Here is a 16010-nt window from a genome sequence, read left to right as displayed (position 1 = left end):
TTAAATCTAAAAATGTGGGTCAACAAATGTATAGAAAATAATGTTGTCTTTTAATTTAAGTTGCGTGACGTATTGAAAATACAGCAACTCATTATTGAAATATCTGAACAATAGAAAAATCGTCGTTTTATTTAATGAATATTCATATTTTTGTCATAAAATTTCGAACATGGCGTAACTTAACTTTGTGAAATACAATTTGTGATGTCATGCTGAAGTGAACCGCTTTTGTTTATAGGTTCGGGTTAGGTTAAGGTTCATGTTTTTTCAAAATATTCGATTCAGTTCCGGTTCGGGTCCTTAAAATCTTATAAAAAACGGTTCGGGTTCGGAAAAAATTGACTCAAAACTGGTTCATAAAGTTTCTGTTCGGTTCCGGTTCGACTCCCTGGCGTGAAACACAAAAACAGTTCGTTTATCTTTTTAAAAATTTTATTTGAGATATGCGACTTTGTTACAACTACCAAATTGTAAACAGGTTAAAATTGCATTGAATGTTAAATTACTTTTTTCAAAACCGAACGAATTTGGTGTTTTTTCGTCTTAAATAAGCAAAATAGACAACGGTTAGCTCATTAGCGTTTCATATACTGCTACTAAACTAGCATTGTCCTACAAAGGCCTAGAAGTAAAATTGGTTTAATGCAAGTAACATTTCGACCCGATAATTCCCTGCAATAAATCTTAAGTTGAAATGTAACTGTTCGAGACAGCAAACTAAAGTGTATTGCCGCGAGCTTATGAAGCTCCTTTTAAACACAGACAGGTTGAATAAAAATTTCGACATTAAGTATTGTCACGAAGGAAAAGAGACGCTCGAAAGGCCTTGAATTGATTGTCACCACTGTACTACACTATTGAGTTATTTGTTAACGTGTTGTTTCTCAAAACAGTTCGTTCTACTCGCTGTATATTGTGTCACGACAAAAAGTTTTATTCAGCCGTAAGACAAAATATTGTCAAACTGATTAATGGAACTTCTGTTTTCTTTGTAAACATGATATCAAGGTGTTTTGACAACAAGTATCCGGCACAAGAGTACATATGGGTTATTCCCATAGCAACTGTGGATAATATTGCTGGTCGGCTTGTTTTGATCCAAAGCGCAATAACAAGTCAAAAGCATCCACAATAAGCAAGCGGCGTTGGTGATACTTTGGTTTCACCCTGGGATCGAACCAAACAAAAACACAACATGTACTTTATTTTGTCATATAGCATGGTTCATAACAGGAGTTCTGAATTACCTTAATAAATAGCCATTCGTGTTTACGTCTTGTAACAATAGTAAACTTAGAAACCACTGCCAAACATAATCTTGAAAGAAGGCCAAATAGTAAAATAAGGCGGGACATTTTTGTTACAAATAATATAGTGTCTTAAGTAGTGACATATAGTTCACACTAAAATGACAAAGTCTGGGATATAATGTTTCATATGGTTTCATTGCACGACGTGCTTCTATAGAATCATTTTCAGTATTTCTTAACATTTTACCGACCAAAAGTTTAACAGCGAAGAATTGGCAACCCAATTCACTTCACTGAACTTTAATTACATCATATGGTCTAAACATAAGGCATTAGGATAAATAAGTTCCAATTAAATTTTTATGAGTTCGTCTTCGTATTTGTCAGCTGGGGAGGACCTGGATGTCTGTGACGTAACAATGCATGTTTTTAAGGGGAGCACTAACTTGGGGGTACTGTGTTCCTGAACCAGTCATTTTAAATCGTCGCGTAATTATTTATCCGAAAATATCGTTTTAGGAAATGCATATTGTTTTGAAAATCATCGTGCAGTAGTATGCATAGCGCAACAATCAGGCTAAAACAAAATAAAAGCAAATAAAATATGTTTTTACACAAACATGGCAATCTCGCATAGGCCAGGTGGCGCTGTGTTCCTGACAGCATTCATAAAACCAAACAATGTGTGAATTCTGTCTAATTGGTGTATGTGTGCTCGAGGGAGCTGGGTGAATAGCTACTTTCTCTTTTTATTGTTTAATAACTGCCTGTTAATTTATAAAAGCAACATACTTTTTTAACTTAACCAACTTACTTGCTTAGCTACTGCTAACCGAGCGAAACGGTCGATATTTGATGTTCGCGTCCTGTCTATGCGATCGCTATTGTAAAACATGTCGATCATAAGAAGATAGGGCAAAATACCTTCAATTCAGCTCCGTCCAGTGGCATATCCAGTCCGAGCCCCCAAACCCTCCCTTTCTTAAGTGATATTACCGTTCTTTAATCGTTTAGTCAGGACTTACCTCATTGTGTGACGCGGCAATGTTTTTAATGTAATTAGGGCGACGCGTCTTACGCTAATGCGAAAGCAAAATCAAACGCAAAACGCCGTTTTTCGTCTGTTTTTTGTACGGGTTTTATGGACGTGGAACTTCTGGGCGCTTCAAATCTTGGCGGTGCCGTCGCCAAAACAAGATGTGTCAACCGATGCAAAAATAGAAATCATTGATCCGAGTAATCAATATAATACTTTCTTGACTTCTTTTGGACGAATGACTTGGGTTAAAAGAAGGTTTTTAATTAAGCATTTTTTTTATAAAATTAAGTTATTTTATAACTTTTGCACGTAAACACAATTCATTGCTATAAGTTGCGTTTTGTGATAATAACGTTGTATTGTTATGACAAAGACTTGACTTGAAGTTGACTTAATTATGACTTTACTGGGACTTTGAATCCGATGGCTTGGACTGGTCCTTGACTTGTTATTTATTCGATAATACTTGACTTGGACTCCGGTCATTTCAAAATGAATTGTTTTCAACACCGTGATTATTTCCCTCAAATGCTTAAATTTTTCCACCTTTTTACAGGAACCCTCCAGACTAAGGCGCTTGGTGATTTATCTGTTTGAAGCATCAAATATTTTTTTAACAAGTTACGTTTAAGTTACTCTGTTTTATTTTATGTCTTCTGGTCGCTAGTAGTGGCAGTGGCATTTTCCCTTAATTTTTGTTTGATGAATTATTCGTGGTTAACACCTTTGAACTATAGGTTTTTTTGATTTACTACACACTAATGTACTGTTTTATGTACAAACTATCGTATTACGTAGATGGCTAAACGTGATCGGTACTGCTGCATGCCCGCAACAACCCGACCACAAATTCATTTTTATTAAACTTCAAAAGGAACCAAAACGCGACTATTTTTATATTAACATGTCATGTGTTAAATACAAAAAATTTCAACGTTAAATGCAAAAAATTTCAACGAGACACCAAGTGACTTTTAAAAATTGAAAACTGTCCAGTAGGTGTCTCTCGTGTTAAATTTGTTCAAAAAGGTATAATACACATAAATTGTTTATCATTTTTATTTATTTTTAGTATAATGAAACACATTTTGTCACGTTGTTCGCAAAATCTACAATAGAACACTTATTTTCAGTATTTTACATTTAAATAATTGTTAAACTGTCGCTAGTGTTAATGAAAGTTAATATTTTGTGATTTTTTGAACCAGTGCCTTTAACACCATCGCGTATCACCACCGAACCGACATCATCGGCCATTTAGAGAGCAAATATAACTTTAGACTGTTTACAAAAACAGGTAGAAAACGTAAATTCTTGAATTTTTGCTAAAATTACTAACTTGCCGCATAACATAGAGGCACCATCAGTTTGAAACACTTGTAAGCAATTTCCCGTAGACAGAATGTAAAATAGATGCTTTCGAATCAGATGGTATTTAATTATTTACACTTGGTTATAAAAACAGATATTAACCATAAAATATTTTCTTAAAATCTGGTAATTTTAATTATGTAAAGTTTTGAGAAACTTTTTTGTAAACAGGCTAAATAGCATTTGTTCCAAAAACAAGAATCTTTAGTTTCCATTTTATTATTTGTGGGAGATTATTCACGTTCGTATAAGTTCCAGCTTATTTTACGCAAAGGTTTCATTTGATCTGACATTCCAGCCAAACATTTCAGCCAAACCATCCGTGAACCATTTCTTATAGTTCCATCAAGGCAATTGCCGCTCGTGAAGCAATTTCATAAAGGTTGACTCCTCTTTTCAACAGAGCGTAGCCACCGCCTCCCCAATCAGTTCCCCCAGTGTTGAAATAAACAAACTTTTTAGTACACGAATAACCGGTCTTGTAATGACTTAAGTCAAAGATATGACTTAACTGCACTTAAGTCACTGTTTCAACTTGACTTGACTTAAGTTTTTTGAACAAATGACTTGGGTTGACATTGAATGTTTTTATTAAGCAATTTGTTAATAAAAGTAGGTTATTTTCCTAAATTTTGCACATAAAACAATTAGCTTGCTATATGTTACGTTTATATTTTTTTACTGAGTTTACCTTTACTGAGTGAGTTAAAATAGCTTAAAGTTTTAGTTTAAGACAATGTCTTGACTTAAAGTTGACTTGTTGTAATTATGACTTTAACTTAACTTGGGCAACTGATGACTTGGACTGGTACTTGACATGGTATTTTTTCAAAATACATGATTTGGATTCAAGTTATGTTACGAATGACTTGACTGGGATTTAAATCATTACAAATTGACTTGTTTACAACACCAAGTATAACTATAGTTGGCCTTACAGAAGTAGGTATCATTTTGGACGTTTCGAATAACTCTTTATTCATTTTCAACATCTTGGCAAGCTTGGGGATGGTACTCTCCAGCTTGCGTAGAGTTCTTCTCGTCTTTTCTCCATAGTGGCTGACAATAAACTTTGAAGCATAATGGTTGGAGGTTGTAGTAAGACGTAATAAGAATATCAAAGCCCATACAGAAGTAGGTAGCAATTTGAACGTTTCGAATAAGTTTATATTGAAAAGGAATGAAGAGTAATTCGAAACGTCCAAAATGATACCTACTTCTGTATGGGCTTTGATATTCTTATTACGTCTTACAACAACCTCCAACCATTATGCTCTATAGTTGGCCTGTTATATACAGTATCGGTCTTAAAATGGTAAATGTAGCGACTTGACTTTGGATAAACTGCAAAAAGATTAACTTGTATGAACAGTTGGTCTACCCTAGGGATGTCCGATGCTTAACATTTTATTGCGATACCCGATATTTTGGACAAAAAGGATCAACTGTGATAAATGACGTCATTATGATGATTAAGTGAGAAAAATAAATGAAATTTGAACGTTTGTAAGCAATTTGTTCTACGCTTATGCTAAATTTTGTATTAGCGGAAATATGTCTAGTTAACTGTATAGTTGTTGATAGACTATTTTTTCACCAAAAGTAAGTGGCCATTTCTTTTGTTGCTGTTAAGATACATTATGCAATGATCGGTACAATTCCGACTCACGAAGTAATTTCAAGATGCGGCCGTTCACGTCGGGAAACACCTGTTCATATGAGAATTTCGTGAATAAATGAACTTACAAATATTTCTTGTGAAGATGATTATAAGAAAGCTTTTGTGACAAGGTTTCATATTAGCGTTAATTTCGTTATTAGATGTTAGTATGAATTTTGTGATAAATATTCACCGAAATGATAGTCTCGCAATGAAAAGTAAAAGTTTGCGATTGTATTGTTATCAGATTATTTAAACATTAAAAGTTTGTATTCAAATCAAACCATAAAACAATACTTTTCCGCAATTTGATTTAAACATGAAATTTTGATTCCACATATCCGTATGGGAAAATGTAATTTTCAACATTTCGCGGTTTGACCAAGGTTCTAAGTTCAAACCTCACCTTGTCTAGTCCAGAGAGGCAATCATAATATAATTTAACGTAATCGTTGTTCTGTACGACTTTATGAGGGCTAGATCACAGTAAAAAGCCGTTTGGCGTTTGTATCCCCAGCCTTAGTTCAACAGTTGGTTAATACTCGGTTGTAGTTTGCGCAATTACTCAATTAGGAAGATTTATGAAATATCCAATATACTTGGGTACAAGGATCTGTAATGTAGCTTGAAATAATGCTCCAACTATAGAAACTCAGACTGATCACATTGCGTCCCACCTTTTATAAGTGATGCTTAAATCAAGATGATGTCGATCTACTCAATTTTTTGGCTTTACCATTCATCATATCATCAAGAGTAATAAAATATCCATTTTTGACTCTAATCTGAGCATTTGGATGTGATTCGACGCAACAAGCTTATGCTCACCTGTTTTTGATGATCCAGTAATCAACGTTGTTTTATTGGTTACGTATCGAACAACCAACACAGCATGCCGACGATCCACTGGATCTTTTGGTTCGAATACATCTGTAAAGTTATTACGTAAATGCTAAATGTGCTGAACACAGCCAGGAAGAAGTAAACTTTGTCAAAGCGTTCAGGGCCTGAACACAGAATACACATTGTTTATATGTATGTTTCAGTTACCGATAACGGGTTGTTGATCCCATTTAATTGAGGTTGTAGGTACGAACAGGATGCAGCAGGAAACGGTGCTATAGTTGTGTCTTGACTTGCCCCTCTGAGCCTGTGTAGCTCAGTTGGTTTTTTTGATATAGTAGAAGTCCGACGGGATTTTGAGAGCAACATACACCGGACCAAGTGTACCAACCCAACGTAGCATGGATTTTTCATTATTGCATGTCCAGTAGTACTTTGATGTAAAGTCAACGGGCTTGTTTAACAGGCAAGTTCCTTTCTAAAAATGTGACAATTTGTTGTTCGCTATATACAATTATAGGGCATGCTTATAACAGCTCTATTTGTGAAATAACAATGAAAGGGTTTGTGCAATAAAACCGCGAGCTTTGGCCGAGAGAAAGTAGATAGCTGCACTGAACCACTGAGAAACTGTACAGTCCTGAAGTTTTTGAACTTTCTTTAAAGCGCGCCCCTAAAATACTTTTGTTTTGCGTTGACCAGGGTAGGTATGACGTTTGAGTGTTCACGTCTTAAATAAGAGGACTTAAGAAACCTGTTTTCCATTTAACATATATAAAACTGACAGTGTTGTAAACAAGTCATTGTAAAATGATTTACGTCTAAGTAAAGTGTTTTCGAATAAACTAAAGTGTTCCAGTTAAGTTTACGTAAATCAATTCAATGATTTAGGTCAGGTCGTTACAACACTGAAAACTGAAATGTAGTCCAAATACGTCCAAGGGCCAAAAGTGTATGTTGACTAGAGTTTAAAAGAAGTCTAACAAAAAACTAAACAAAAAGGCACAAAAGATTTTTCCATGATTAAATTATTTGCTTTAAAAAACCCTTGTCAATTTAAAAGGTATACGGTACGCCAAGATATCAACTATATCTTCATTGACCCCTAAAACTAGTTCACGTACCCCCAAGGAGTACAATTCTCACCAAATATTTGTTTCCATAATTCCCAGGTTTGATTCCCTGATTCCTCTATGGATTGTTTCTCTTTACTCATTCCAAATGGTCCAAAACCAACTGATAGTTAAAAAACTCAAGTCCAAGGTATCAGTTTGCTCACCGCAAATCAATTTATTGCAATAAAAATTAAACGTTAAATTATTAAAACTGGTTAAATCATTCAATTCTGAGAAAGAAACAGCAAGTTGTTTTACGTGAATAATTAAGATAAATAACGCGATGTTGTAAAACAAAATTTTCATTGAAAACACTCAATGTAAACCCAAGTAATTTGACCCAATGACTTGAATCCAAGTCAAGTAATTTGTTCAACAGACTTAAGTCAAGTCAAGTCATTTTGCCCAACGTTGTTAACGATTTATTTAAATTACTGTTGCCGAAAATCGTCACAAGTTCAGTAAAATGAACTAACTCGTATTCCTATATATTATTTATTTTATTATATCATTTTAAACGTTTCGAATAACTCTTTATTTATTTACCACAACGCTTTTTGTAAATTTGCTCCCCTCCCCCTGATTTTTTCTTGCGTACTTCAGTTTAAAACCCCTGCTCAAACTAATGAAGCCTGAAACGAAAAGAGATACATACTTAAGCGATCCCAAGGTGTCAGTAGAGAGCCAGATTGTCAGCCTTTAACCTGGATCCAACTTATCTACAAAAAAAGTATTAAACCTGCTGTAGATACGCCTACTGTGCTAAATATACAAACCAATTCAATATATATAAAACGTTGCTACCATACCTAACAATAATAATCAAAGCAGCTCCTCTGGTAATTGTAATCGTTAACCAATGTTTCGGAAACCGACTTAAATCGCGATCATGAATTCGTCATTAATGTTTTGAACGTAATTTTAAAATCCGTGACGTGATTTACCTCTTTATACAGTGATCATAGATATCTGTATTCAATTAAGCCAACGATTCTTTAAATGGGCGATATTGACCCCTTTGCGGTGAAAGAAAACCAATGGGGGCGAAAACCTTAGGGAGCCAACGGGGGGATAGTGCATTTTATAAACCAGGCTGGTTTAAACTTAAGAGACGTCATTATCTGTGGTTTGCGGTTAGTGATTCCCAAAATTTCTTGTTTCGCTAATAACGAGAGTTTCGTTAAAGTTTTAGGTTGGATAAGTGGTACTTTCAATACAAATGCTGCTTTACAATGATGATAGACTCATGAAGAAAAAATATTTTTAATATAAATTTAGTATTAAATTTTGAGAACATGCATATCTATTTTAAAAGTACTATTTTTATTGTAAGTGACACAGATTATTCTATTCTAATCACAATATATTCTCCTCATAGATATGAATCTTTAACCCCATTTTTATACAGTTTACGACAGTTAAAGGGGGCACCCAAAGCCTTATGGTTAGTAAGACAAAAGAAAAATTCAAAAATCGATTCTATTTGACTCTAGCTTTGCAAGCAAATTATTCACTTTGCAGACACTATAAGATGGCAAATTTTGTGTATAGGCTATGTTTTTTTAAACATTTTTATAGCTTTCTAAGTAAATAACAAAAAGCAAATGTGCTTAAATTATGCATATGATTCTTTTGCGTTTCGCGCAACTCTTTCCGTTGTGTTTGAAACCGTTTTGGAGGAATTTAGCGCAAATATATGCATATCAACTTATCCAGGCTTTGAATTAATGTGTTTACTGTCTTTTAAAAATGAGCAAACATAAAACGAGAATATAACGGGTGTATTGAAATTAATTTATGGCCGCTCATTGACTTAGATTTTTTCCAAAATGTTATTTCTGTCAAATTATCTTTAAAACGCCATTTCATCAAGCAAGCTGCGAACATTTATTCGTTTGTTTTGTGTCATTGTGCCACCTGTCCTTCATGTTTAGAGTTTGATCGATTGAGCCTTCATGAGCTTGCGCTATGACATTACTTTGTGACTTCATATTTAAAAATTGCCACACAAAACACCTGGATTCGCCCTGTTTGCTGTGTGCAATCTGCAAAGAATATTGTTGCCCCAGATGGTTTCCTATAGCTGTAACGCCGTTGTGTTATTTAAGCAAAAATATCTCCTTTCCATTTGGAAACCGGGTGATTTGCGATTATACCTGGTCAAAATGACTCGAAAACGTAGAATGCTGGTTACATTCACAAAACTCGTTTATCTTATTAAAGTAACCACATTTAATTTGATTCAGAGTGGACCTAGGGGAGGATATGAACCATGTTTGGGGGAGACTGTTGTTATAACACATTCCAGATGGCCGTAATTAAACACTTTTCATTGGGAAATGATTTGCAATTATACCTGGCTAAAATGACCCCAATTAGTAGAAAGATGGTTTAAAAAAATGAACCAGACAATACCTCCCAAACCATTCTTTTTTAACTTTTACTATTTAAATACTTTTTTTGCGGTTCGCGTGAAACTTTCGTTGCTACTATTTTTTGTACGCATTACGAAAATCTTTTTATGGTGCCATTAATTTGGCTTTCGGCTGCGTGCGATTTGCGCACGAGTTCGCTAGAAACAGCACGTACTTCAAAGATTAATTGTTTTATAACGTCAAATGGGGAGGCAACGATAATGATGTATTTATTGCAAAAGTACAATACATTGAATATTGAGAACCACTGAATTAAACTGCAAGCAATGTGTACGACAACTTTAATGCAGCTTGTTGTTCCATTTTCGTAGTTGAAATGCCACACTCATCCAAAATAATAGAAAGAGCGGCAATTTCCAAAAGTTAGGTAAACTGCGGAGCAGACCAATTTGTAGGTATTTCGCGATCAGAAAGGATAGAAAATTTAACTGTTCTTAAAGAAAATAAGAAGTGGTAAAAGTATTCGTTTTGCGCTTACACCTTAGGCGTTATGTTGTGTTACAGTATCATGCAATGGTGGATCTGGTAATACTGCATCCGAATATTAAATATACAAACTGTAAGTATATGTCTTTTTGTACATTGATTTGCTTAAGATTATCTCTTTTTTAAGTGATATTCAAGGCTAGATCAGTAGGTTTAGTGTATAAGCAAGCTACAAGTTCCTTAATAAACCCAAAGATTATAAGGATTTTTTATAGGTTTGCAACTAAACATTTTTTTAAATCGTTATACAATTTTGTGCACAAAACTTTGAAAGCTTATAAAACCTGTTTTGAAACAAGCTCTGAAAAGTATGTTCTTGTTTAAAAGCACTATGTTCAGTATGTTGTAGGTAGGTACAGGTTAAAATTGCATTGGACAAACAAAGTAAATGTCAAAGCCAAATATTGTTGTGGACATATTTCATTTGAAACTATTCACCCGGAAACCAAAGTAGTTCAAATCGACATATAATCACTAACGGGTGCAAGCATAAATGGGCAACCCGGGCAAATACCCAATATGAACTTCCTGAGGCTATTTACACCGCTAACAAAGTAATTAAATTTATTTCGGATAAATCATAGAAATTCTACAAACTTAGGGAAATTAAATTTAATACCACCACCCAAACCCCAACCCTAATCCAAATCAATGTATAATTATGGATGGGTACAAGCTTAAAAGAGCAATCCGAGCAAATAGCCACTTGCCATGCAATTAGTAGATTGTTTATTTAATTAAAGACTATTGTACTTTAAGCTTGCACCATTTAATTTAACTTGACTGTGTAGAAATATCTACAGATGAAATTTATAAGTAAATAGACTATATTATTTGTGTTAGAAAACATTTTTATTATTTTATTCAAACTAGTTGCTCGACTAGGCTGTTAGGTTGGAAGAAAGTCCTGTTTTGGAATGCTGTCCGACATTCTATTTTAGGTCACATTTCATTATGTGTGTTGTCAGTGTCTAAAGCAAAGAGAACTCTTTACAATTGATTTCAAATATATTTATTGTTTCTCATTATGTGTGAATATACACTACTTGATTTGTCTTTAATAGGAATAAAGATTACTAAAGATGTAAAGCATATTGAAGAATAACTATAAACAATCTTATTATCTGATAACATACAGTCACTACAAAATAAACAAAACTAAAGATTCACACCCCACTATATTAGTAAATGCAATATTATCTGTCAAATATGACATACAGCAGTATTGGGTTTCACATACTGTGAAAAATGAAAAGTTACCCCAAGGCTATTAATTTCAATGTGAAACTATTAATATACAAACATAACACACTTGCAACACAAAATGATACACTTGTAAACTTATTTTATGCATGTAGTGGTCCTTCCATCAATTTTTCTCCCCACCTAAAATGCAAAAGGCTTGGGTTATGTCTAAAACGGTAAAATAAGCACAGAATACATTTAAAGATACTACAAAAAAGTGAACCTTACTCAAATTAATGCCAGTATTTAATTTAACCATTCACTAATATTTAGCCATAGTTATTTAACTCGAGTGTTTTCTACTTCCTAAAATTTTTTAACTGTATAAAATAAATAAAAAGCTAAAGATTACCGTAAACACAGTCTTCTAAATGAACAGCTTTGCTCTCGGTGACAGGAGGATCAGTGTCTTTAAATTTACACCTATAAAAATATAATAAATATCATCCTTTTGTTTTTTCTTGGTTTCTGTTTTTCGTTGACCAGTATTTTTTTTTTCTTTTGGTAAGGGTAAGTAAAATAAGATGCGTGCAGATTTAGTTTTTTTTTTTCATTATGAAAGTTTAAAACGAACTTTAAACTCTGGAGCAAATATATATGCATCTTGTCATCAATCTCCATATGGTACATTCCAAATCAAAATACTTGTTAATATTAAACAAATAAACAAAATTTGTATACTACTATATACCCATATATCCCACATACCCAGCACATTTTATAGTTCTCCTGTAGCCGGTGTAGTAATAGCCGGATCTTGCCCAATATTGTGGAGAAGAAATCTCACAACAGCTCAGAAATGTCGACAAGCGATGGTTGCTGTTTTTAACGTCTCCTTCTGGGATATAGCATTTTCTGAAAAATATTTGACATTCGGTAATTATTTTGCAAATTTAACATATTTTAACCTTTTAATGATCAAAACGCTTCAATAAATAGTTATTAAAGTTGAAACTCTGTAAAAGTGTTTATTTTCAAAAATGTTAACATACTTTGGGAAAAAGTTGGCTTCTTCCTGCTGTGCAGGGGCTCTGGTCTGTTTAAAAGGAAAAAAAAATAATCAGAACATAACAATTACTTTAAAACTGCAGAGTGAAAGTTTACCCAATAGTATTTTCCTCATGATTACACATAAAAATAAAACAATTACTTACAGCTAAAAGAATACTAATAAAAAACAATATTTTCCGTACTGGAACACATAGTGTAGTACAAGGGCTAACCAAAACCAGTTGACCATTTTGGACATTTTTATTGCAAGCAAGGCCAAGCTAAAAAAGTGTAGCTTGCGATAAGGTAAACTTACTTAATTGGCTAGTATATTTTTTAGCTTGGTCTTGCTTGCATTAAAAACTTATAAATGGTCAACTGGTTTTAAGTAGCCCTTGTACTACACCAGGGGTCGGTAACCCCTGGCACGCGTGCCACTTGTGGCACGCAAGATGATTTTGCATGGCACGCCAATTGATTTAATGCTTGTAACGTAATATCACCTAAAGAAAGTGCAACCATTACATCACTATCACATCATTAACATTACTATTACATCACTAACACTAGCGCTAACGAAATGGTTGCACACATTGCCAGTTCGTGTCACAAATAAGTGTCTTTACTGTGTAATGTGTTGCATTTAATATTTTTTTGTGGCGTACTTGTTGTTTACCAACAGTTTGTATTACGTCACAATGCCCCAAATTTGGCGTAACGTTTACTACATTAAAGCAGGGCATTATAAATCAGTGGTTCTCAACTGCCGGTCCGCATCAACTTTTCCCACATATATTACAAATTTATATCTCAATTGCAAAAAGCAAGATGTTGAAGGCGGCTTGTCCATCAAATTTAGAACTTAGCTAGTTCCGTAATTTGCAGCATTGTGATGCAACATAGAGTTAACGGTCTACTTTGGACATCTTACGTCACAATGCTGCAAGTGTCGGCCCAACTATTTAAAAGTAGGCTATAACTCGTTTGAATCCTAAACTTTAAGGTTGAGAACCACTGTTCTACATTAAAAGTAAGCATGTGTGTTTTTGTGCGACTGAGAAACCAACAAAAAGCGAAACTGGTAGTTAACACTTCTATATAGGTATCGGTTTAAAAGCATCGAAGTATATTTAAAAAAAGATACGTAAATTAGACGTCAGATCACAGCAGGGCTGCTGAGTCGGACTCGGGAGTCGAGTAAGACCAGGCAAAACTACCAGAGTATGACGTGTGCGCATACGCAGAACCAAATTTCGAAACTAATAAGGCAGCAAACTGTAAATTGTTAAGGTGGAATAGCATATGCTCGTGGCATATTTTCCATGACCCTAGAGTGAATAGCGGAATATCCACCTTAATTTAGTTACACATAAATTGGTGAAACACAGAGGCTGAGGCGGACTCGGGACGTGATAAAATCATGTTTGGCCGGAGTCGGACTCGGATTGTTTTTAACTGACTCTGCAGCCTTGATTGCCAGTGCGAAACCAAACATAGAAAAATGTTTGGCACGCGAGTTGTTGATATTTTGACATTTTTCATAAACTGGCACACTGCGTACAAAAGGTTGCCGACCCCTGTACTACACTATGTGTTCCGTTACGGAAAATATTATTTTTTTGGTATTATTTTACTTTCAGTAAAACTTGTAACTGATTTACTGACTCAAATTATTTTAAACCACAAATTGTTCCCTATCCCACAACAACTACTTTACAGGAATGGGTTTTTGCTCTGTCACTACAAAAACATACATGCCTAGCAAAATTTTGCCAGGCCATATTGGTGCACCCCACTTTGAGAAACCACTTTTATCACAAATTTTACATTTCTACACACCCCTACTTATACAAATTTTAGCATAAAATAATAAACAACTATATATATCTATCTAATTTATTTTGCATTTTATATATTTTACTCACCCTGTTGAAAAAACAGCAATATCCAAGCAGTCTCAAGCACTTCCTGGCATGATCAGTGATTTTGCCTGCATATAAACATGTTATCGTAAAAAGATTAAATGATTTTGCTGCTAAATGTAACTAAAACTGTTAAGAAAAAGACAACTGACATTTTAATAAAAAATTATCAGCATTAACCAATTGGGGTTGCATTAGTATTTTATCGGCTACATTTATAAACACTAAGATAGTGTTGCAAATTGACCTTTATCTCTTGTTTCTTGAAACAAACGCAATTTTTTTATTAAAAACAACACCTCTTGTTCATTATGCAAAAATTGCATCCTATGTTCTGTTGATGTGATTGCATTTGCCTTATGTCGATTTGGTACTTTTCGATATTACAAAGCTTTAAAAAAAAACTGTTTAGGTCAGTTGGTAGAGCGACGGTCAAGTTATGACCAGAGTTCATGAGTTTGAACCTCACTACAGGATAGTTTGACGAATAGGATGCAGCAGGAAAGGTGCTATGGTTGTTTCTCGACTTGCTTCACTCTGAGCCTGTGTAGCTCAGCTAATAGAGCGACAGACCCGTTATGGCTGGATGTTGTGAGTTCGAACCTCCATGCAGGCTAAATAGTTTTCTAGCCTGTCTTGCTTGCATTATTGATTTACAGATTCAGTTAGTCCGCTATGGCTTTGTACTATGATATGTGTAAGCTTTTTTAATGTTGTTAAGCCCCATCAAGGTTGTTGTACACAGTTGTATGCAACTTTCATGTTATATCCTGCTATCACCAATGCTTACAGTTTCCTGGCCTTAAAAAAGTCTGGTGGCCCCTGCTCTAACAGTTAGGACCAACTTAATAAAAAAATCACTTTATTGATGTTAAATCAATCATAAATAATAAAACTAAAATTATTATTACACAAATTGTCTCACCTTTTTTCAGGCTATTGCTTAACTCTACTTGCAACTTAGAGTAACTGGATTTGGGGGTCTGCTTCCAAATAACCAAGTACTCGCGATTGGACTCATTCAGAAAGAAAGACAGATACTTTACCACATCTTGGTTGCTTGATTTCATTAGTTGATGGTAGACAGCATCGATGTTTTCTAGTGTGAGTGTGTTTGCTAAGTTGTAGGCAGTAAGGATTTGCTCTTTAGTGGTGATAATGTTGGCAGGAATGTCCAAAGGGTCTTGGTGCAAATTATCTTTTAATAATTGCAGTGCTTTCTCAGCAACGATGGGCCACTCTTTATTCCACATCCCAGGCAACAAAGTGCCAAACATTTTACTGAATTCTTCATTAAGATAATTCTCAACTTGTTTTTTGATATTGTTCACACACATATTTGTCCATAGTACTAAAAAATACCTAATTCTATTCAAAAGCCTTATGTTATATAAAGCAAAATATTTTATAAGTATGTTAACGGGTGAATTTGCACTCCCCTGAGAGTTAGGATGCAATATTTGGTTCAGAAATTAATTGCCTTTGCCAAAAAATGATCTGTTTCTAAAGGTACAGTACCAAAACAATAACATTTTCGATTCCAAACACATACCTTAGTTCATTCATAGTTCTATAAATTTTCTTGTATTGCTACTATAACTAATTTGCAAATATTTTGTATAACCTCTGGCTATTTACTCTGCTAACAATGTAA

The 16010-nt window shown here is 34.3% G+C and overlaps 1 protein-coding gene across 2 annotated transcripts; it reads right to left on the bottom strand.

Moving 5' to 3' along the window:
* Positions 1-11200: 11200 nt before the first annotated feature.
* Positions 11201-15993, bottom strand: LOC146138888 (uncharacterized). 2 transcript variants are annotated; one of them, XM_083393684.1, is made up of 6 exons: positions 15282-15993; positions 14360-14424; positions 12437-12480; positions 12136-12299; positions 11797-11867; positions 11201-11585 (listed from the first exon to the last, which is right to left on the bottom strand). In XM_083393684.1, the coding sequence occupies exons 1-5, from the start codon at positions 15691-15693 to the stop codon at positions 11812-11814; spliced, it is 741 nt and encodes a 246-aa protein (XP_083249810.1). In that variant the 5' UTR covers positions 15694-15993; the 3' UTR covers positions 11201-11585; positions 11797-11811. The 2 variants fall into 2 exon arrangements, with proteins under 2 accessions (XP_083249810.1, XP_083249809.1); XM_083393683.1 differs by having other exon boundaries at positions 12153-12299; positions 15282-15982.
* Between the last annotated feature and the right edge of the window lie 17 nt (positions 15994-16010).

Source organism: Ascidiella aspersa, chromosome 7 (genome assembly GCF_963924565.1).
Source record: "Ascidiella aspersa chromosome 7, kaAscAspe10.2, whole genome shotgun sequence".
In the NCBI taxonomy this organism is placed as follows: Eukaryota; Metazoa; Chordata; class Ascidiacea; order Phlebobranchia; family Ascidiidae; genus Ascidiella; species Ascidiella aspersa.
This window is presented reverse-complemented; position numbering and strand designations above follow the sequence as displayed.

Coding starts and splice junctions, on each gene's coding strand:
- LOC146138888 (XM_083393683.1), bottom strand. CDS start 15,693: ATGTGTGTGAACAATATCAAAAAACAAGTTGAGAATTATCTTAATGAA. Junction 12,481..14,359: donor ATTGCTGTTTTTTCAACAGG/GTGAGTAAAATA, acceptor CCTTTTAAACAG/ACCAGAGCCCCTGCACAGCA. Junction 11,868..12,152: donor AGAACTATAAAATGTGCTGG/GTATGTGGGATA, acceptor ATATTTTTATAG/GTGTAAATTTAAAGACACTG.